The sequence below is a fragment of the Nomascus leucogenys genome, chromosome 13 (genome assembly GCF_006542625.1).
Source record: "Nomascus leucogenys isolate Asia chromosome 13, Asia_NLE_v1, whole genome shotgun sequence".
Lineage (NCBI taxonomy): Eukaryota > Metazoa > Chordata > Mammalia > Primates > Hylobatidae > Nomascus > Nomascus leucogenys.
The window spans coordinates 66899163-66924179 of NC_044393.1; the positions used below are offsets into that span (position 1 = coordinate 66899163).

The window sequence follows — 25017 nt, forward strand, 5'->3', positions numbered from 1 at the left end:
TTCAAAGTGGCTTTACAGCCTCAGTCCATTTGCCAAATTGACTCTTGCCCAAATTTCCCTGGCACACAAATTACCAAACAGTTAACCCGCCTATTCGTAGTCGCAGCAGGAGCCAACGCATGAATGAGCATGGACCCTGTTCTCCTGCCTTGAGAGGCAAACCAGAGCAGCGCTCAGGCCAAGTGTCTTAGAATTACCAAAGAGATATGCCCAATGTGAGATAATAAATACTTGAATCATAGATAATGGAGCCTTTGCTTTCCCAGACATTTGGTCTGGCAGTGATTTAAAGAACTGAACTCATTTAAAATAATGGATTTTTTTCCTTATGGCTTTTAGATGTCTAAAGCTGCAATTTACTCTACATGCGAGGGAACTGAAGACATTTGGTTAAAATATTTGCTTTCAGAGGACTAAAGGCGACAGGTAATTTTGTTGTTAAAGAGATGACTTTGGTGTTTCTGCTTTCATCAGCTGATACGGTATTTTCTTTTTAAGACACAGGGTAAGAGTACAAATTATAAGTCTTCTCATACACTATAATCTACTGAAATATTATATTTTTTAAGGACAAAATGTAGCACTCCCTGTCAGAGAAACCCTTCACTGAGACTACACAGCCAATGAATTTGGCTATAAAGGACTCCTGTATTCCCATTATACATGGGAGACACACCACTGGCTCATTTTATATTAGCCTCTCAGGACCCATAGGACAGAAACAATTTCCTTTCACTATCAGCCAGGTTGGAAATGACCCAGTCATTCAGAAACAAACAGGATGCAAGTTGATTTAAAAAAAAATCAGCTAGATAATAAAATTTTTGATCCAACTAGAAGTGTTCTTTTTTTTCTCCTAAAAGAGAAATGAATTTTGTTAAAGGCAGAACAGAAGTAAAATTTTAGGAAAGTATTTTTATATATTCAATGACAACAAAATGTTTTCTTAATTTTTTATAACACAGTATAAAGTCCAGCAGAAATAATTCATTATGAAATAACTCATTTGACACATTACAGGCATAACTGAAATGTATCCCATCCAAGAAATACAAATGAGTTTCAGTGACATCAGCTGAAACTCATTGGCTCTTGTGTATGTGGTTTGTGGGGAGTTTTGAAAACCTCCAGATATCTTAGTGGTTGTCTGCAGGGCTTTGTAGAGTCCAGAGTAAAATTCTGATTTTGCCTTACATCTATGGAAGGCCTTCTATTTTTCTTTTACTCAGTGCTTTAGTTTTCTACCATGCAACATACTGAGAGAAATGTTTCCTTTTATGCAGCACCTACACCAGAACACTGACATTTATATGTTAATGTAAAGATGAAATTTCAGGGAAAAGACACACATGAAATGAGAATATGTATCATAAATATTTATAAGTATAGTGCATTCAGGTTAACCATCAATTAGGTGTTACATATGAGATATTAGAAGTTCTCTGAAAAGGCCAAATAAAACATTTTAATTTATGATTTAAAAATAATGGTGGAGAGAACATATTAGTTTTAATTTTAATCAAACCACACAGCATGAGCTTCTAGCTTTCTCACTCTCTTTTCTAATAAAAGGCATCAATAGTCTTGGCAGCATATTAGAAAGGCAAAATTTAAATTTCTATTTCCTTATGGCTGATCATCACAAGTTTTCACTGAACTTTGTACTCTTTGAAGCAGATACTCAAGTGAAAGGAATATGTGTGTGATGGTGGGGGAGGGGGAGAGGAGAAGGAGGTTGGTTTAAATGAAACACATGTGAGCAGGAGGCTTGAGGTCTGCAGCTGACACAGCTATCACACCCCAGAGGTGAGTCTGACACTAACCAGGCCTTTAAGATGACACATTGTGAGACTGGATATACCACGCAAACGTGCATTCCATTTTCTTCATGTTATTTTCATTTCCCCCCCACCAAAAATAAGAAATAATAAAATAATTTGTAATTGCAAATAACTATTTTAGACAGAACCTGGATAAAGTAAGTTGGGATGTTACCATATGATCAGAGAGTCCTGGTTGCATCACTGGATTAACCTACCTAGCAGCCAAGCATGTTTTCTAGAAGGCACTAGGAAGTCCAAAAACATATATATAGAGAGAGATTTTAAAGAAAGTATCAAAGTAACCATTATCAGAAACATAATTTTTCTGTTATACTTCCTTAATGGTTTAGTGTTATTTTGAGTTACATTTTAAACACTAGGTTACATTGGCTTAAAGAATCTGTCAGCCTCTTGCACGTCTAAGTACTTATTGCAATCCTGTCTGAAAATATAATACTTAAGAACAAACAACTTTGGAGATGATCTCCTCATTCGACACCATGTTGTGGGGAAAATGACCATTTGAACATCTCAATACCTTCTTTTGTCTGCTCTCAGCAGCAGCCAGCTGTGCGGACATCCTTTCTTGCATTTTCTTACAGTGGGCCATGACTGCTTCAAGGATGGAGAGGGGGTTGGTACAAACTGGCTTCTTCTCTTTGTCACCAGCACCTGCTTCATAGTCTCTCTGGAGTGCCAGGAACGGGTCATTTAGATTAAATCTCCCATACCGTTCCTGGATAAATACCTCCCTCCTGCGAGCCTGGAACAAAATTAGAGAAACATATTGAAGAAAGAAATGAAAATATACAGAAAGATATTTATAAGAAGGTTTTGTGATTACACTTCCAAATGGTATTCCCAACTGCTGTGAGTAATGGCTTATGATGTCAGTGGTGAGTGAGAGGCAAATGCGACCCCCAGTCTCCACTAGCCTGGAATGCCATTCCATCTGTTTTCAAATTTTCTTCAAGAATATTGTATTTTACATTGCAAATGATGCAAATATAGTTATTTCCTATGATGCCTATTCCTCAAGGATCAGAATTTAAGCAGCAGTCTTTTTTTACACCCCCACCCCCTGCCCCGCCCAACAGGGTCTTGCTCTGTCATCCAGGCTGGAATGCAGTGGCACAATCACAGCTCACTGCAGCCTCAACCTCCTGGGCTCACGCAATCCTCCTGCCTCAGCCTGTCTTATAGCTGGAACTATAGGTGCATGCCACCACACCAAGCTAATTTTTTTGATTTTTTAATTAAGATGGGATCTGACTTTGTTGTCCAGGCTGGTCTCAAACTCCTGGGCTAAAGTAATCCCCCAGCCTCGGCCTCCCAAAGTGCTGGGAGCCACCACGCCCCACCTATCTTTTCTAATTTAATGTAAAATCAGAAATATTGACAATTAAAATAATTTTTAGCAAAAGTTCAAAAATAAAATTATCTCTATATCGGTAGAACTTACATTTAAAATAATATCACGTTAAATCACGCATACAAAAAATCCCCTATAAGTTTTTTATAGCCAGAAGGAAATCACATGGATGTCTGATAAGAAGAAAATTCTTTGTGAAATTTTTAATGTAAAAATTTTAATTAAAAAAATTAAAATTTTTAATGTAAAAATAAATCACAATATTCATAGTTTGTAAAATTTGACCAACTACAACAGCCTTCAGAAAACTTAAAAAGGCATCTATCTCTTTCTCACTGAAGGGCATTAAAATATAGTTCACAGAATCCCAGGAAAGTATGCAACTTAATTATACTCTAAATGTCAGGCCATCAGCGACAAAGTTAATTTCACACCCAGGTAATGAGGACCAAATGCGATTTTCTATAATTAGCCTACAAAGTCATTGCATAAAAATGGAAAATAGCAGTAGAAATGTATTAAAAACTGGCAACATTTTCCTAATTCAGGTCATTTTGGAATAGCCACTAGAATGAAAAAAATCTATGTCACTGCCAGTAGAAAAATTAAGTTATAATAAATCAAGCTTATTTGTCCAAAACATTAAACATGTTTTCTGAAGAAATATTATTAATCCATACAGTTCCATACTTTAAAGGGAACTGAATTGGAAAACTACACTTTTTCCATTTTAGGCCACTATCAGCAAGCCAACAACTAGATAAACACAAATCTAATGACAAATGGGAAAAATCTAACATTTCTTTCCTTATCATCAACTTAGATTAAGAAATAAAATTTACAAAAAGTCCAATTTCACCATTAAATTTAAGCTAGCTTTCAGAAGACCACTTTAAATTTAAAAGATAAGGTTTATGAGTTAAAAGCACTTGGTGTTTCTAGATTCTTTAAATTCAATTATGTAATCAATACACTGAATAAGTATCACTTGAGAGATGCAATTTCAAAAGCAATTTCATTTTGTCCTTCACATTTTTCTTAATATGTATTCAGTGTAGTAGTTATTCTCCCACCCCTGGATGAACACTTGGATAATTCTATGTTTTTTCTAATCATTTTAATTTAATAAAAGACCTACAGTCACTTTGAGTCAAAACAGCCTCAATTTGATTATTAGAATGTCCATCTTCATTCAGTGGTACAGCAACTTCCCTTCCTCAGCTAGCATCTGCTGCAGGCTAACATTTACCACCTGGCAAAGAGGTATATACGAAAACCTCTCTCCTTTTCCCAAAACCTTCTCCTCCTCTTTCTAAGCTGTTTTAGTCACCTCTGGGTTGGAAAGGACTGGAGGTAGTTGATAAAGGAGAGGTGAAGGGAGCAGGAATGCCGTACCTGACTGGTTCAGTTGGTCAGCTAGCTTTACCAACCCAGTGTGAAGAATATTTAAAGTCTATTCTTTTCCCATGAAGTGCTTGGTGATTTCTTAGAGGAACACCCTCTTTTGCACTGCTGGGACCCCTTCATCTACAGTTTCTTCAATGTAGGCCATAAATGTAGGACAAACTACATAATCTGCAGGACCCACTCCAAAATGAAGACATGGGCTTTTTGTTCAAAATTACTAAGCATTTCAATATGGCAACAGCACAGCATTTAATCAGACAAGAGGCCCTTCTAAATGCATGGCCTTTGTGACTGCACAGGTTGCACACCCATGAAGCCCAGCCCTGCAAACTCTCCTTATTAGCATTTGGAATCCACCTTTTGACAACTGAGGTCCCATGTTCTCTCCAGACTTCCCTATTGAACAGGACCTGAATCAATCTCATTCCTACCATTTCAAGACCATGGCCCAACCTGGTCTACAGGAAACATTCATGGATCTTTAAACAAAAGCTGGGAGTCTCTACGAGATGATCCCCGCATCTATCTCTCCTTCACATCCGCAGAATGACTGCTTGTTCAGCCCCACCTCCACTGAGCCCACCAAGATCTGCAGGAAAAACCTATTACGTCATTCAAAAGTCTCTCTGAACCCCTTTTCTCTTCAGATGAAGGGAGAAGCAACTGGATGAGGCAGGATTCACAGCACAATTCTCTGCAGAGAAATGCTCTCTGACAGAAATCTTTCTTTAATCTCCAAAAACTACATTATTTTATATCCTCAATGTGGATGAAAGGTTTAAAAGTCAACACTAGCTTTTAAATATTTCTTACGAAAATTTGCATCTTGGTCCTCACTTTAGTATCTGATATTTACTACGATGAGTCATCTGCTGAAACTGACATTTTAACAACCCATTGTAATTACCTGATGTCTACTCACCCACACAACATATTTTATGATGTACAGTACTTGTAACACTAATCAAGCAATTTCTTAACACACAGGTTATTGAGTCTGAGTAAACTTTTTGACAAGTGGGTTAAAATTAAAATTAATTTTTTGTATAATATGAGAGGTAAATACATATATCAAGACCTAGTTCCAGTTTTACCCAACAGATTTTATGGTCAAAAAGCATTTATTTATTTATTATTATTATTATTATTATTATTATTATTTTTTACTGGTGTGAAATAGTTTTTTACGTATGTATTTTTGTTGTGTTTGTTTTTATTTTAAAATTACTAGTTTTAACTGAGTCACATTGTGACATTGTTAAATGCAGATGAATTTTTTTCTGCTGAAAATGTTGTATAATGATACATGTACAGGTTCATAAACATAAAACTGCCTATTTATTTTGAGATAGGGTCTTGCTCTGCCACCCAGGCTGGAGTGCAGTGGCGTGATCACGGCTCATTGTAGCCTTGAATTCTCAGGCTTTAGTGATCTTCTCACACCTCAGCTTCCCAAGTAGCTGAGACTATAGGCATGCGCCACTACATCCAGCTAAGTTTTAAACATTTGGTAGAGATGAAGTGTCACTATGTTGCTCAGGCTGATCTTGAACTCCTAAGCTCAAGCAATCCTCCTGCCTCAGCCTCACAAAGTGCTGGGATTACAGGAGTAAGCCTCCATGCCAGCCTAAAACCACCAATTTATTTGCTTCACAAATATGGACTAACATTTATTTAGCCTTTATAAAGTATAAAATATGTACATTCGATTCCTTTAAGGGTAAAAACAGTGGTTTTGTATTTGTTAATAACTAGCTATGCAACTGTGTTGCTGATATCTTTAGTTGTCAAAATGAGAGAAATGAAGCAGTATCATTTGTTGCTTAAGACACCTTGAGTTTAGACAAAAAACCTGATCTCATTCTTTCATTTTTAAGTCCCTAAAAGCATGAAAACCAAGCAAAATGAATGTCAAAGACCATATGTTCTTCATTAACATTAAACTGACTCCTAAACTCATATTTATTATTTTCAGAGATGCCAGGTAATAATGTTGTTCTATGACCACATATGCATTTATTTGTGTATATTACATATATTCAACATGTACTTTTGATATTCTTGTTTTTTAGCAAGGCTTTCTAGAAATATGTAATTCTAACAATTAAAATGTGCTTTTTGGTCTACAGTTTTCTATCAGGCTTATAAATTAGAATGCAGTTGCCCATTTTGATTCCATGGTGAAAACTCATAGATTAAATAAGAATAGGACATGAAGACAAGATGCTATAATATGAATTCAGTGCACTCACAACATAGAATATGACAAATTACCCACTAATAACTAATTTTAAAAAATATTTTGATATATTTAATGTTGGAATAATACATATTCATGTATTTTTAAAATTATTACCAGAGAGAAATAGAGTTACTTTTCTATATAAATATATCCTAACCCCAGTGGATGAGTTTTCGCAGATGGAGGAACAGAAAATATAGTAGATCCAATTATCTATCTAGGAACTTTCAGTGACTTGGAAATTTCAAGATCCAACAACAGGCTCCCCACTATTAGGATGCTGACTCCCACAAATGCATGCAGGGGTCAGGTAGCCAACATCAGTGTGTATATTTGGCAGGCTATTAATCAGTGTGAAATGGCAGGCTTTTGAGGAACTAGAGATGGTATGCTCTAACAAAAGGCATTCATGTTTTTTTAAGAAATCATGACACTTTGCCAGTGAAACAAAATACAACTGGCAGGCCTGGTTTGGACAGCAGGACACCCAGTTTATCATCTGTGATTATGGGACTCTGGGGCTCACTGGCCTATATCTTCTCTTAAGCATTTTGCCTTGAGTTGCTTTTAAGTGGGGGTATTTGTATTTAACTGACACATCCAACCCACTACAGGGCAAAAAACAGGTGCATAATACATACTTGTTGACTGCATAAAGGTAGCATCTAACAGACTCAGGAAAATAGCAAATATATCCTTGAAGAAAGAGCTCAGACCACAGTTCCCTGTTGAAGGGAAGTCTCCTTCCCAGGGGGGCAATCTATCCAGGAACCTGGAGAGGAAGTTAGACCAATGTCAGACTCCTCTATGCAGGACTAATTCTAGAGAAAATGACAGCTAAGGATCAGTTCACCCACTGCCTAAGACAGAAAGCTGGGATCCCAGGAAGGATTCATCAGCTCTCCAACCTAAAGCCAGGTGACAGCAGTTCCAGGAGAACCACGGGGTGTATCAGTTGGTTTTCTATGGTTCACCGTGCTTTGTAATGACCATTGTTCTTTGCACCCCCTGAACTGTGCAGCATGGAGGCACTCTGTACACCACACAGTTGTCGGAGTAGTCTTTCTAAAATGGAAACCTTCTCAGTCATTTCTCTGCTCAAAGCCTTTCAGCACTCTTTTGCCCCAGGCCTTTGTGTTGCTTGGGATGCTTCCCCTCCTTCACCCACGTATCTCCCCATGAACTGCCAACCCTCACTGCCACCTCTTCTCTTGTGCTCATGTCAAAAGGTTCAGAGTTTAGCCTAATTTAGATTCAAGGAAACATCTGTAATGAAACATATGTCCAAGCCACTTGAAATCTTTTCAGTTTACCTGCTTTTCAACAAATAAAATGTGTATTCCCTCTAATATTCTTGTAAAAAGTTTACTGTTCTTAAAATCTTACTTTGCAACAGAGTGCTTATTTTTAATTTTTAATGTATTACATTATGTTTAATAAAGGCAGATCAACAATATAGACATGTTTTAATAGGTAAGGAGACCATGTAACAAAAAATGACTTGAAATGTTTATTATGCTGGGTTTGAGGAGGCCTGACCCTAAAAAAGGAAGAGCTGAACGTGTAGAGAATGAATTGGTTTATGCATCAGAATTACTTGAGAATGAAATGCACTTTAGGGAAATGAGTTATTATGAAGACATAAACTAGTTGTAATAATAAAAACAGACTCTTAAAGGAACTCTTAAACCTAGCCACACTGATGTATAAAAATATAATTTCGGCCAGGTGTGGTGGCTCACATCTGTAATCCCAGCACTTTGGGAGGTCGAGGCGGGCGGATCACAAGGTCAGGAGATTCAGACCATCCTGGCTAACATGGTGAAACCCCGTCTCTACTAAAAATACAAAAAATTAGCCAGGCATGGTGGTGGGTGCCTGTAGTCCTAGCTACTTGTGAGGTTGAGGCAGGAGAATGGCGTGAACCCCAGAGGCGGAGCTTGCAGTGAGCCGCGATTGCGCCACTGCACTCCAGCCTGGGTGACAGAGCGAGACTCCATCTCAAAAAAAAAAAAAAAAAAAAAAAAAAAAAAAAAAATATATATATATATATATATATATATTAAAAATTTCATCAGAATGTGAAGTTTTAGAAAATCTTGTTAAGAATGTTGCAAGCAGGAAGTTGAAAGATGACCATTATTACCAGAGGATTTCACATACATGAGGTTCCTACTTTGGCTTTCCTTGTTTGATATAATCAATTGAACTAGTTTGGACATGATTAGTAAAAATAAAAGAAAGCGTACTTAAAATATCCAACCTTTCCTACAGCATGCAATCCTCTGAGAAACAGAAACTAGAACTTGAACTGTGAGTCATAATTAAAACATTATAAAACATACTACCAATTTCAAAACATACTGACAAGCTTATAAGCTTTTCATTTTATGAAAAGCCAGAATGATTCTGTAACAATATTAAAAATAATACTAACAAAAGATAACTTTTATTGACATTATTTATTGCTAGGTACTTTTTATACATTTTGTCCTAAAAATAAGCCCAGGAGATAGCTATTATTTTAATTCACATCTTATAGATAAGCAGACTGAGGCTTACAAAAATTAACTTGCTTGCCTAAGGTCACTTTAACAGCAGCTGATACTCAACCCAGGCAAGTCTTACTCTAAAGCCTACATTTTTAAGCATGGAAAGATAATTATGACTAGAGTATTCTGAAACACTAGAAAAGGCTTTAAAAATAATTATTGTTTACAAGACTTTTTAAATCAGTACAAAGAAATTAGGTTTAAAAGAAAGACAAAAATATGACAATGTTCTCAAAAGTTAGTTTTCTATATGCTGTATTTGTATGTCCATTATTACTGACCATATACTAACATGATCTAATCGGACTTAAACAGTTTTTCAAGATTCTGCACAGAATATATTATTTAAGTATAAATCCAACAATAAAAATGGTTTCAAGATATGCTTTCACAAACCACTGGTTACCTAAGAATGACAAAAAATAACCAAAAACCAGCATTAATATAGATCTAACTGTAAGAAGACTGCTAAGGAATTCTGTACTCAGCTCTAACCTGCTCAACACAGCTGTCACTATCTTGGGTGCCAATGATACAAAAAGCCACAGTGGATGGTCGAAATGTTGAGTCCAGTCTGACAAGATGGATTTTTTCAGGAAGAAATGTGAGTCAGTTCTTGAGTACAAACACAGAAGCAAGCATGAAAAACACTTAGGGGTGTCAATTAACAAGATATTGAACCAGCAAACCATGAAATGGACACTGCCCCTCCTCCAAACCAGCAACTCAACCACAGACTTCATTATTCAGTAGAGAACAGGTGTCAGAACTGGGCTTCTGGACTCACTTTTGGCTGAAGTATTAAGAGAACAACCAATAGCAAAAGGATCTGAAAACAAGACTGAAGAGGAAGAGCAGAAAGAACTAGGGACACTTGAAAGAGGAAAAGCCTTCCAGATGGTGCTCTTTCAATATCTGAAAGCATTTTATGTTTAAAGAGGTGTTTGATGATTTATTTAAATGATTCCCAAGGAATAAAATTATGGCTAATATAACAAAGAACTTTTAAGGGTCCAAGCTTTTCCACAGATACAATGAGCTGCACTGGATTGGAACAAAATCTCTGTCTCCAGCTGTGTTTCAAACACAGGCTGAGAAAACACGTGATAGAAATGTAACTCAGGAGTCTCAAACGTCAGGAAGGTCCTTGGCTTCTAAACTGTTATATCCCTCTCAAACCCTGAAATTCTATGACTCAAAATCAAAAAGGATAGAAAATACACAGAGATTTTTCCAAGCAGTCAACATAAAAATTTATCTATCCAGCTGTAACTCTCTGTCTTAGTGTTAAGGAGTTCAAGTAGACCAACATTAAATAACACTAAAATTAAAAGCTCTTTTAAGAAGGAAGGGGGAAAATCCTACTTGTAAATAAAAGGGAATGGGAAGCCAGAGATAAGCCATGGTCCTCAGAAATCATTCTCACTCTAAGAGGGGTTGAATAGCAGAGGAGTAAGTTAACACATTTACATACTCTTTCTCTTTTCTCCTTCTCTCTCTCTCTCTCTCACACACACACACACACACACATACACACATACACGGAATGGCTGGGTGACTGCAGAGTGGAATAGCAACATAAAAGTTACACAATCATCTGGAGAAGGATAATTACTGCCCAATGCCCTTTAATGATCAGAAAGCCTTAGAAATTCACTGGCCAGGAATGAAAAATAACTTCTAGAATTATGACTTAAATGCCAAAAGAACTGAAGGGTTCATTTCAGTGTCTGCATCTCAGACACTGCATCTGTGTGTGAAGATATACTTGAGCCACAGAAGTGAAGGAGAATGTCATGGCGTCAAATGATTTTCTGTGCAATGCTGAGAATGTCAGAGAAGAGGTAAGCTTTTCCTCTTCCCTCTCACCTCCCACCTTCATCCCCCAACCTTTCTGCCACCTACAATGTCCTACCTGCTCATAGACATCATAATCTGGAGGTGTGGAAGTTGTCATGCCAGGAATATACATAATGCATATTGTGAATCATACCAAGACTTTATTTTTTTCCCAAAGCTAAAATCTGGAAGGCATACTTCAATAAACCACCAATTTTCTCTCAAAGTGTAGACCATACTAACAGAATTCATGAAAGGCTTGGTTGCACAGAAGTCAGAGCCAGAAGTAATCTCTCTCCTTTCTGAAATCTCCCACCACTTTCTTTTGACCTTGTATGCTACTTACCACCTTGCACACATTCATTAGTGCTCCTGCTCTAATGTGGAAGCCCATGCTCATTTGCAGAAAATAACATCACCTTTATTCCCTAACTAGGTCAAGAATGGTATACAAGTGCTGCACTGTTCCACTCTCTTACCCAGGGTAGATACTATTAAATTATCAGTGCACGTAAAGCTGAATCCAGAGCAACCTCCAACTGTCTTATTAAGACTCCAGACAGCCACCACCTATCAATAAGAACTGGAGCAGAGATTAACCAACCCACTATTTCTGCCCTGGGCACTGAAATATTACCATTAGCTAGATCTTTACTTCTAGAGAATATGTTTTTAATTTTGATGAAATCCAATTTAACCACTTCTTAAAGTTTCATGTTTTTTATCTTCTATTTAATAGCTAAGAAATCTTTGTCTAATTTGAAGTCTAAAGATTTTCTCCTGGAAGTTGTATGTATTTAGCTTTTAAGTTCATGATCCACTTTGAGGCAATATTTGTCTATGGTGTTAGAAAAAAAAAAGGGTTGGTGTTCAATTTTTCCACATATAGATTCAATTTTTCAATCATTTGCTGAAAAGACTAGCCTTTTCCCCATTGAATATCTCTGAGGCCTTTGTTGAAAATCAACTGACCACATATGTGACTCTATTTCTGGATTCTTTATTCTATTCCATGAGGTATATGTATGTTTCTTTGCTTTATAATAAGTGCTGAAATCAGGCAGGTTAAATCTTTAAAATTCTTTTTTTAATTGCTTTTGTTATTCCAAGATCTCTGTTTCTCCACATAAATTTTAGAATCAGTTTGTAAGATTTTTAAAAGTCTCCTGAAATTTTAATTGCGTTTGGTAAGTCATTTTATATTCTCTCAGCAATTTTCATTTTGTCTTCAGCATACAAGCTTTGTTTTGAATATATTTTGTTAGGTTTATTCTTAAGTATTGTATTTTTTATGCTACTGCAAAGAAATTATTTAAATTTCATTTTCTAATTATTTTTCTAATAGTATGTAGGACTATAACTGATTTTTCAATACAAAGTTTTGAATTCTACACATTTTATAAATTCCTTGTTTGGTTTCAGTAGTTGTTTTTGAAGATTACCTAGATTTTTTACATAAGCAATATCTGCAGAAGTGACAGTTTTACTCCTTTATGCTTTTTATTTTATTCCCATCTTGCAATGGCTAGGATTTCCAGCACTACCTTGAGTGCTGTAAAAAAAAGTCCTGTAAAAGTGCTAAGTGCTTTTCTTATTCCTGTCTAAATTGCATCCCTCAATTATGTTGGCTATGTGGTTTTTTTTGCTGTTTTTCAGTTTTCGTTTTTTTGTTTTTTAATAGCTGCGCCCTTTATCACTTTGAAGTTCTTTACTATTCCTGGTTTGCTATGGAAATTTTTCAAATATTTTTCTGCATCTATTAATGAGAACATGTGGTTTTTATCCTTTATATTGTTAATACATTGAATTTTGTTTGATGTTTGAATATTAAACTCTTTGATTATGATACACTGTTTGAAATTTTGAAATTCAATTTGCTAATATTCTGTTTAGGATTTTTTTTTTTTTTTTTTTTTTTGAGACAAAGTCTTGCTCTGTCGCCCAGGCTGGAGTGCAGTGGCGCAATCTCGGCTCACTGCAAGCACTGCCTCCCGGGTTCACGCCATTCTCCTGCCTCAGCCTCCCAAGTAGCTGGGACTACAGGCGCTGGCCACCAGGCCCGGCTAATTTTTTGTGTGTTTTTAGTAGAGATGGGGTTTCACTGTGTTAGCCAGGATGGTCTCGATCTCCTGACCTTGTGATCCACCCACCTCGGCCTCCCAAACTGCTGGGATTACAGGCGTGAGCCACCGCGCCTGGCCTGTTTAGGATTTTTTACATCTATAGTTATGAGGAGTATTACTCCCTAATTTTTTTTTCTTTTTTTAACGCCTTTGCAGTTTGGGGATTACGATACGCTGACCTCATAAAATGAGTTCACCCATTTACCAGGGAAACCATCTAGGCCTGAAATTTCCTTTTGGGAAAAGTTTTTGATAGTGAACTCAATTTTTAAAATAGAATCAAGGCTATTTGGATATTTTATTCCTTCCTGTATTAGCTTTATAAGTGGTATTTCTTCAAGAAATTTGCCTATTTGTCAAAAGTATTCATAGTATTTACTGAATATCCTTTTAATGTCTGTAGAATCTATAGTGATAATCTCTTTTTCCATTCTTAATATTGGTGATTTGCATTCTTTTTTTCTTGTTCATTCTAGCTAGGAGTATTTCAATTTTGTTGATCTTTTCAATGAATCAACTCTTTATTATTATTTTTCCTATTGTATGTCTATTTTGCATTTCATTGACTGCTTCTTTCAACAAAAAGTTTTTCCCTTCTAGTTACTTTGTGTTTACTTTCCTGCCTTTTTTGTCATTTCATAAAGTAGAACCATAGGTCATTGACTTTACATCTTTCTTCTTTTCAATATAAACCTTTAGAGCTCTAAATTTTCCTCTAAGCACTGTTTTAGCTGCATCTCAAATGTTTTGACATGTTGTATATTTGCTGCCATTCAGTTCAAATTACTGTCTAAATCCCTTTTGGTTTTGTCTTGGACATATGATAGAGATTTTTTTTTTTTTAAATCCACAGATACTTGGAATTTTCCTAAAGAGCTAACTGTGACTGATTTCTCATTTAAGTCTATTGAGGTCACTGAATAAACATTTAAATTAAGACTTGTTTTATGGCCCAGCATATGGTCTACCTCAGTAAATGTATCACATGCACTTGACCAGAATGTGTTTTCTGCATTGTTGGATCTAATACTCTACAAATGTCAATTAATCACGGTGGCTGAGGGTGTTCATGTTTTCTATGTTTTTACTGAGTTGTTTTCTAGCTGTTCAATTAATTACTGAGAGAGGTATTAAAAGCTACTATGATTATGAAATTGTCTATTTCTCTTTTTAATTGTCAATGTTTGCTTCATGTATATTGAGGCTCTGTTATCAGCCACATAAACACTTAGGTCTTTGTGATAAATTGTCCCTTTTATCATTATAAACTGTATTATCTCTTTAACACTGGGCCTGTTATTGAATCTTCTATTGTTTCCTTTGTCTTTCTATTCATAATTCACCAATATAAATGTTTTAATTTATATTAGTAAAGGCTACCAACCAGTAGGACAAGACTCTCTCACAATGTTCATTTCTTAAAATTTGCTATGCAACCAGCTTATTCTTCTAGATGCAATTTAGATTTCACCTGCTTCGAAAAATAAGCAATTATAATTTTGATTGGAATTATATGTAAATTAGAGATACATTTAAAAGACAACTTTTTCATAAAATTAAGTATTGTGGTTGAAAAAAATTGTTTCTTAATATATTAATATTTGCTTTTATAGCTTAGAAAGGTTTATATATTCAAATAAATTTGCAGAAATTTGAAAATAAAAAATATTTTGATATATTTGGTAATATCCTCACTTGCCTAATTTTCTTTGTATTTATTTTATCTTGAATAAAATTGCTAAAGCAGGTCTCAATCTTAACCACTCATAAGAATCACCTGGGCTGAGCGCGGTGGCTCACGCCTGTAATCCCAGCACTTTGGGAGGCCGAGACGGGCGGATCACGAGGTCAGGAGATCAAGACCATCCTGGCTAACACGGTGAAACCCCGTCTCTACTAAAAATACAAAAAATTAGCTGGGCGCGGTGGCAGGCGCCTGTAGTCCCAGCTACTCGGGTGGCTGAGGCAGGAGAATGGCGTGAACCCGGGAGGCAGAGCTTGCAGTGAGCTCAGGTCGCGCCACTGCACTCCAGCCTGGGAGACAGAGCAAGACTCTGTCTCAAAAAAAAAAAAAAAAAAAAAAAAAAAGAATCACCTGCATAACTCCACAAACATTCAGAGTCGGGTCAACACTCAATGGCAAGTCCACTTGATTCTCCTAAGTCCTTTGATGCCCCAGCCAAGGATAAGAACTAGTAACTGATTTCTTGCTCTTCTTGGACACTTTTTGTTTGTTTTTGGAGACAGGGTCTTGCTCTGGGTCTTGCTCTGTCACCCAGGCTGGAGTGCAATCATGGTTCACTGCAGCCTTGACCTCCTGGGTTCAAGTGATCCTCCCTGCTCAGTCTCCCGAGTAGCTGGGACCACAGGAACACAGCACCACTCCTGGCTAATTTTTGTATTTTTTGTAGAGAAAGGGTTTCACCATGTTGCCCAGGCTCACCTAATTTCTTTATGCTTGTTTCCAACTAGGGAATCTTTCAGGTCTTTTTTTTTTTTTTTCGAGCAGCTATTAGATGGAAATATTTTATATCCTTTCCACTTTGAGGATGATTTCTATTTTCTTCTTATGTAAACACTGCCTTGTCGGGTAAAAACATGCTTAGGTGGTAACCCTCATAACAGTAGATATTAATTTCAACATCTCCTGAATTCAAGAGTATGCAAGAGCAAGCCTGAGGTCAGGTAGATTTTTCTCCTTTTCAGTAAACTTTGTTTTTCTACCTTATTAAGCCAATTCTTTTTCTTACCTTAAAATACATAATATTTTAAGATTATTCTTGGCGTCAGCTGGTATATTCTGGGCATATAGCCCTTTTAATCTAAAAATTATGTGAAATCTTGCTGGTAGCATTCATTCCACTTGTTCCGGTCTCTTTGAGGAACATCAATTTTTCTCCTGGTGGACCTCCATTCTGTATCTTGCACATACATGAATCTTCATTTCTGCTTTATCACTTTAATCCTTTCCACTGGGTTCTGGGAGATCTTCTTAAGTTTGTTACTGATTCAATTTTTTTAGTGTTGATTTTTTCTACTACTTCCAATACCTGCTTTAATTCTGCTGATATACTTTAAGTTCTCATAACAATCATATTATGTAGGTACTGTGATGCTCATTTTAAAGATAAGAAAACTGTAGCACCAAGAGAGGGCAAGGGACTTGCCCACAGCTGCATGGCTAGAAATTTGGAGCCTGGACACACTCCCAGCAATCTGCCTCCAAGGTCTATGTCCCATTCAATGCTTTCTCTTCCCTAGCTTCACAGCTAGTCCACCCTTCACAATCTGGCTTCCTTCACTTCAACGCCTAGGTTTCTTCAAATTGTAAGACACAAGACAGATGGTATCTAAAAATGACACTCTAAAATTTGTTTCTTGTAATAATTTTGTCAAATGTAAGTTGTTCCTTTGCATTTTAAATGTTACGTTATCTTCCTTGTTCTATCCTGCAAGATCTTTCATGGGCCTTATGTTTTCTTTTTTGTTGTTTACTCCATCCTTGGATCAGTAGGAGTTAACTCAGATCTGGTGTTTATCCATAAGCAGGGCATGCAGGTAGGACCTTCCTGAATATATTTACTGCCCAGCTAGTTGCCATTAAAATGCTTCTTTAATACCAGGAGTCGGTGGGTAGACTGGTACAAATGAACATTTCATTGCTCCTCTCATTTGCGTGAGAGAGAGTAAAGGCCAATGGAAGGCACTTCAAGACAAATGGGCTCCTAGACAGGTTTTTAACCCCATCTGTGTTAAGGATATGCAGTTTCTTTGGCTGTGTCTCCTTACTAGGTACAAGGAAAAGTCTCTTATCGTCTGTCCTTGCAGAGTATAAGGGAATGACCAGCTCTCTGGTTGTTGCTTCTGTCTGAGTCATGCACTGTTGCAATGCTGCTTTCTGGTACGTCTCCTTCACAGTCACAGAAGGGATTTCAATCAGCAGCTCCTACCTATCCCACTTTCTGCCTTGGCCTCTCCAAATACAAGAGGGTAGGCATTGGCTAGCTCTTTTCCAGAGCATCACAGGGTTTCAGAAGAGTCAGTTCGCATTTATCCTTCAGCCTGGTCATATAGACATTAAATCTAGCAGGCATTCCTTTATTTTTCAGGATACAGGTAGTGCAACAGTAGAGGGGTGAGCTCAGAGGTCAAACTGGATTTGGATATAGAATCTGTCACTTCAAAGTTATGCAAACTTGGATTGGTTATTTGACTGACTCCCCTTGAGCCTTCATCAGTTACATGAAGGCAGTAGTGTACCTAAACCAGAATTTTGTTGTTGTTTTGAAGAAGAAAAAGAAATAATGCATGTAAGGCACTTAGCTGGGTGCCTAAACAAATGGAAGCATCAACAAATCACAGTTATCATTACGATAACGATGATGCTCTTTCTAGTTTGTAGCGTTGGTGTAAGGTTTTCCCTATTCTTATATCCTTAGGATGTCTCATTAGAGAAATGGGAAGTGGGAAGCCAGGTGCCAGTGCCAAAGCTTCCATGTTATTTAGAACTCCCAGCTGCAGTTTATCAGGTATCTAGCATGCTGGGTGACTGTTTTCATGTGTGTGTCCACACAGTCACAACTGTTCTTTCTCTTCAATTGCATCACACTCCAGAAGGGAAAACCTCAGCACTCCTAATCATCCATTATTCTAGAGCCCCTCAACATCTTTGGAGGGCCAAGAACTATGGGGGCATTCATGAAACATAGCCAATTATGTCAAATGTAATCCATGTGCCCAAGGATGAAAATGAACTCACCATCACCAACACTTACAGAAACATGCATGAACATAACACTCCATGCAGAGACAAGATAATAAATCATTTCAAGAGATAGTTTGTAAAGGATTACAGAGCAAAAAAGACTTAGAACAAAATGAAACAGAATCCTGTTTCAATGCCATTCTTTAATACATGAAATCAGTTCTAACGTAAGTCAAATGATGTGTTCTAAAGCATCACATTTAGGAAAAAAAGATATATCATTAACTTTATAAGCCTTTCCCTTATTAATAAGTTTTTTCAGCTTTCAGGGTAAATTTAGATATGAATGTATAAATATTGTTTGTAGCCCTAAAATAACAAATGTACAAAAGCCATTCACTTACTGAAGTTCTAAATCATATCCTTTGTTTTTTCAAGCTTCTAAATCCTGAATTGATACCATTTTCTAAGCAATCCTATCATAAAACTTATCAAAGCTTGTGACATTATAATAAACTAGCTAATTATAGTAATAGCTCCTATAAAGAGATGACTTAGAACATCTATAAGAAAATATTCTTTCAATAATTTAAAAGAAAGTTAAAATTTCTATTGAGCATTATTATTATTATTATTATTATTATTATTATTATTATTATTATTTTGAGATGGAGTCTCACTCTGTTCTCCAGGCTGGAGTGCAGTGGCACGACTTCAGCTCACTGCAACCTCCATCTCCCAGGTTCAAGCAATTCTCCTGCCTCAGCCTCAGTAACTGGGATTGCAGGAGCATGCCACTGCACCCAGCTAATTTTTGTAATTTTAGCACAGACAGAGTTTCACCATATTGGGCAGGCTCGCCTCGAACTCCTGGCCTTAACTGATCTGCCTGCCTCAGCCTCCCAAAGCGCTGGGATTACAGGCATAAGCCACCACACCTGGCCAATTGACCATTACTTCTAAAGTAAGTGTTTACAAAATAAGGCTTCTGAAGAAGGGTTTGATATTGTCCAAAGAAGCAATCATCATGTTGTGGGAGATGAATATCACTGTAGCAAGCATACTGCGAGTGGGGGCTGGTGCAGGATTTAGCAGGTACTGCTTTCATGTTTGCTAGACCAAATTCCTGTTTTGGAAATTTTCAAACAGGAGTTTCCCCCACTTGCATGTTGTTCTCATCATTATGACTGCACAAAAGCATCTTCTTATTTGGCTTTGATCATGTATGTTTGTGTTTAATCAAAAAATAACAGAAAAAAAATTCCCAATATTAAGCTTCTTACATAAAATAGACACATAAGCAGGTATACAAACAAACAAGCAAGCAACTGAAAACCTTTAAGATAATGCAGGAAGTTTCCCTGAGGTGTTTCAATATTTCAGAGAGAATGTAGTTTGCAGTATGATAATTCCAGGAACGCGTACTTATATGTGACTTGAGAAAAGAAATGGGGAAATAGTAGTGGTTGTGGAAACAAGAGTTAACAGAAGCAATTCCCACACACAAAATTTAAAAAGTGAAAAACACAGAAATAAAGGTAGTTTCTTGTCTACTGGGGATAATACAACAGATAATTTCTGTGGGCAGAAGTTGTGATTAAAAATTTTAAATACAGTCCCTTTTATAGCTCCACGAAACATAAGTTGACTTGGTTAAAAATAAAATTCCTCAGGACATTAAGAGCGAATGGTGGGGGCAGTTGTTCTCTTGTACTCCCCCTACGCCCCCGCCCCAAACTCCCTACAGAACCAGCCTTGGCCACTGAGGAGTAACTCGCCAACTGCATGAACCACTGAGCGTCTGGAAAAAATAAACAGAAAGATCTTAACATTCTCACCATCTACCAGCTGAAGATGACTCACTCCATATCAAAAACAATCGAGGGAAAAGGCATGTCAACGGTTTGAAAGCAGTCTTTATTCAAACCCTGCCAGTAACTTTACCACCATTAAATAAATGTTCCCCAGTCCTTGAGAGAAGGTATACCTCCTGCTACTCCCAGAGCAAACCAGAAAACCTTGGAGGCTGACAGAAAAGGATCATGGGGCAGACCAGAAAGCAAAGAGAGTCCTTTGAGGGTAACTTCATCTTATCCCCAGAATAAAGAACATGTGTGCCCCCCAGATGGGTGGCATATGTGCAAACTGTGGGTAGGGCACTCCTGGCTACCGTTAAGTCAGAGGTACAGGGACCTAGGCAAAAGGTGAAGGGAAAAGCTGGTCTTGCCTAAAGGGTAGGTACATCTCATCAGGACAAGTATCATTTGCAGGAACAGGGTAAGAATCTATTTCAGATCATGCTATTTTGTCTTCCTTCATTGTAGGTAATGTATGAACTGCTGTAAAAAATGCTTTACAAGCCATCAAGTGTAGTACATAGGTTAATTGGTATCAGCAATGTAAAACTGAACAGGCCATTTGTCACAAGCCTGTTTGTTCACATTGGTAAAAATGCTCAACTATTTATATTTCTACTATTTATATTACATCATTTATTCAATGAAAATTCATCAAGAACTGTCTATGTGTATACAATTTTTCTCCAGCAATCAGCTTCCCTTGTCTTCCTTATTATGTTGGGCATTTGGGGGCAGAATGAGAAGTGGGTGGTGTCTATTAAATAGTCTGCAATACAGAATAAATGCTAGAATAATGTAAACATGTGTTACACATTATAAAACAGTGAAATGTAGTGTCTGCTCCAAAGGAGTTTAGCCCAAGACAGATGCTAATCATTTCCTGACTCTCCAAGATGATTTATGACTGGCTGTGATCAATTTCTGAAAAGACTAAAACTGAATTATATATTTAAAATCTATTCTTGTAGGAATCTGTTTTCTCTTCTCCAAGCTACGCCACCCACTTTCTCACTGAAAGTGGAGCACAAGCCTGCAGGCCTCGGTGGCCTCAGAGCATATGACACCACTCTTCTGTGTAGGTGGCACATAACAGCGCTTGTTGGAATTTGCTGCAGGAAGGAGGTCAGGACCTGACCATTCCCACCCCCTCTCTTCTGGAGCAGCTACTGAAGGCATCTGTCTCTGTCCTTTAATGTCCTTAGTCTCTCATTAATATTCATAGAGAACAAAGTATGGCAAAAATAATAAAGTTAGGATGAGACTAAGGTCCTCAGCTTCTGCCCAAAGTATGTCTGTTCTTGAAACTCATCAGTTACACGGAAGTGTTGGTTTAGGCAAGGCTAAAGCCTGTGGTCAGTCTCTCAGCCAAGGCAGACAGAACTACCTCTTCAGACTAAAGGTACTCATTTCCTTTTCACCTGCACACCTTTTCTTTGTATGGGGAAGATGATGCTGTGGACCTTCTCAGGACACAGGGACTAGGAATGAGGGATTCACATTATGTTCATGCCCTGTTCCTGTTTGTCACTATCTCCCCATGTGGCCAGCCAGTAGAAAAGGACCCAGGTATAATTTAACTGCCTCTGTGCTATAGTAAATGCCCCAAATAGGAATTACATCCATAGCTCTGGTCACAATAGCTCCATGCTCAAACTGATTGACTAACTGCACATCAGAATTCATACAAGAGGAGGTGTCAGAATATATATGAGGCATCCTTATAGTTTGAGCTGTCTGAGTACAGCCATACAATTTAGAAGAGCCCTCTAAAATAATATCATGCTTGCCTGTGAATGCACAGACTGTTTTGCCTGTGTAGTCTATTTTTAAATATTGGTACCAAGCACATGGATTCTTGCAGCTGTGTTTGAGAAGGATAACATGTACTTGAAAATTAAGCCTGGCATCCATAGAAACAATTCCTACTCCATTCCATAGAAACAGGAGTATCAACAGAAGAGTCCACCAAAATGATTTTTAAAAAATCAATTTAGGCAAGTAAATATCTTGATAACCCATTTCCAAAATTACTACTTTGGAAGCTAATTTAGTATTGGCAACAGTCTTAATTTTATTTCTATTTTTCAATGTTAAAATGACTCTAATAATAGATTTTTAAAATACATGCACAAGTACACGTACAGCGTGTACAACAGGCAATCAAGTTATTTTTAATTGAATGTACTTCTAAAGGTGACCTAAGTTACAATGTTTCGCTATAATTCTGTTAAGCTACAAAGTCACACTACAAGGCCGACAGCAAGGGCTCCATGGAGACCCCCTAAGGTCAAAAAATTCATTAGCACCATGATATATTAAGAATCTACCCCAAGATCAATTAACCTGCTAGCTCGTGAATGAGTGAACAGCCAGAGACATACCGAACATCAATGCATACGGCATTCCTAATCTTTCCTCCTTGCTCTTTGAGTATCATGAACACTCAAACTGATTTGGAAATGAAAGTAAAGAATTAGAAAGCCAAATATATAGCCATTGGGAGAAATCCCCTTAGAGCTGATATATTATTTGGAGGGAGAAAAGAACCAAGAAGACATTACAGTCATTAAACAGCTGATGGTTTTGCAACCCTGTTTGACTGCTCTTTCTTTATTAGGAACGCCTCCCTCTCTAGAATGAATGCCACCCTTCCCTGGCTATTTGGCACTTCTGGAAGCTGCCTGCTCTGCACAGAAAATAAACACTTCTCTGGCTGAATTAATTGAGGAAGTAATGACTGTTTTTGTTTCACAAGGTCATAACAAGGATTTATATTTGAACTCCACTTTGGAGATGAATAGCCTAGACTATCAAATAGTCAAAGAATCCTCTTGGCTAGAAAAAAGATAATGTTTTCATACGTAAGGTTTTTTTTTTATTTTTTTGTTTCTTAAAGTAAATCAACCTCAGGGTTAAAGTGTAATTCTAACTGTGTATGAAATATTTATTGGCTATTAAACCTACATTTTAAACATTTCAAGCACTTAAGAGATAAAACATAAATATGGCTATCTAAAGACCTAAGTCCCCTCATTCACCAAGAACTCTGTCATTATCCAGGAGTCCCTGAATCATGTGGATAAGCAAAAGAATCAGAGCTCGCTATTTCTTAATATCCTTGGCTCCAACAGCCTTCATTAGAACTCCCTGGCACCTTCATGTCTGTGGGCTTCATCATGACTACACAAAGATCTCAGCATTTCCCACAACTTCATCTCCCACTCTCCAACCACTTTTTCTCTCCATCCAGTGTAGAAGTCTTAACATTTCTCCAGATGATTCTGGAAAATCATCTTTTGCTCCAGAGGAAAGCAAGATTGAATGTCATGAGGAGGATAAGGAGTGCAGTGACGGTTTGGAATGTCCACCTTGAGCCACAGACACAGGAGAGGATAGGCTTCTTCTTGCCAATATGATTCAAGCCATTATTTCTCAATACTGTGAGCTTGGGTCCATCCAGAATCTGCCATCTGTGCTCTCTCTAAACTACACAACAGCACATTTGAAAGACTGTATACATTTGAGGTCTCCAGACTCACCTGCGTCCCAGGAGCCAAGACTTGACAGTTTCAATGGATCATGTTGGCTAGAAGGAGCCTATTCTCTCCGGGGTCTGTGGCTCGAGGTGGACATTCCAAACCTTCACTGCACTCCTAACCCACCCTTATCCTCTCCTCGTGACATTCAATCTTGCTTTCTTCTTCACGCTGGAGATCAGTTTCTTTTTCAAGTATTTTCAACATTCTGCTCTCAACCTTATTCTCTTTCTTAAAGGAAACTGTTTCTTTGCCCCTAAGGTTATTAATTCTATCTGTGCTGTCTTCTTCGCTTCCTTTTCTAAGCTTCTAGAAACAGTATTCTATGACCAAAATGACATATTCCAAACCCTTAAATTCAACTACCTGTTAAGTAACTTGGCTTGGACATTTCAACAAGCCCCCTGAAACTCAACAAGAATTAAACTGAACTCTTCATCTTTCCCACGCAACACCTTTTACCTCACACATTCCATGCCCTGGCTGTGACACTGCCATCCTACAACTCACCTGAAACCTGAGTGTCCACAGAGAAATCACTTCCTCCCTGCCCACAGCTAGTCAGTCAAGGACTATAATGGTTACATCCTATTATAAATCCCGCTCATCTTTATCCCCTCCTCTCCATCCCAGCCACCACCATGCAACTCTATCCCTCAGCATCTTTCACACTGACACTTTCAGCTGTCTCCTGCTCAGTCTCTACATCTTCAGACCTAACACTCCTTCAGTCAACCTTCCTCTCTGCTGATAAGACGGACTGCCCTAAAACAGAGGTCTAAGGTATTACCGTATTTCTCCAAATCTGTCAAGAGTTCTCCAGTACCTAATACAGCCCAAACCCTCAGCAAGCAAGTTCTTCCATGATCTGACTCTTTATTCTCTCTCTACTCTCATTTTTTTTTTTACATACTACCACTCATCTCCTCCTTTCTCCCTGTGAAGCTTTGTATTAACTATAATTTTGTTTTTTTCTGTATTCTTGATGCTCTACTTTCTGAGATGTCACTGACTAGGGAGAGATTGTCTTTCCCAGGGAAATCAATTCTTAGAGACAGCAAATGGCTACCAATCAATCTACAGCCCTTCATTCATCAACCTTTTTTTTTTTTTTTTTTTTTGAGATAGAGTCTCACTCTGTGGCTGGGGCTGGAGTACAGTGGCGCAATCTTGGCTCACTGCAACCTCTGCCTCCTGGGTTCAAGCAATTCTCCTGCCTCAGCCTCCTGAGTAGATGAGATTACAGGCACCTGCCACCACATCCGGCTGTGTGTGTGTGTGTGTGTGTGTGTGTGTGTGTGTGTGTGCGTGCCCATTTTTAGTAGAGACAGGGTTTCACTATGTTGGCCAGGCTGGTCTCAAACTCCTGAACTTGTGATCCACACACCTTGGCCTCCCAAAGTGCTGGGATTACAGGCGTGAGCCACCGCATCTGGCCCATCAACCTTGTTTTATGGAACTCATACATCAAGCCACTATCTCCCTGCACTAATCACCCCCAGGTCCAGGTATCCCATAAGTCCTACAACCAGAGGCAGTCCCTACAGCCCAGTAACCTG

General features: G+C 37.7%; 1 protein-coding gene across 5 annotated transcripts in view; it reads right to left on the bottom strand.

The window, feature by feature from the left end:
• The window catches only part of CTTNBP2 (cortactin binding protein 2), a 164494-nt gene that overhangs the window by 99092 nt on the left and 40385 nt on the right, over positions 1 to 25017 (bottom strand). For all 5 annotated transcript variants that reach the window (XM_030825556.1, XM_030825553.1, XM_003261241.3 and 2 more), the window contains exon 3: positions 2362 to 2586. Coding sequence is in view for 4 of the 5 variants with exons in the window: in XM_030825553.1 (XP_030681413.1) it covers positions 2362 to 2586 (225 nt within the window). In the remaining variant the exon portion in view is untranslated. The remainder of the gene's footprint in view (positions 1 to 2361; positions 2587 to 25017) is intronic.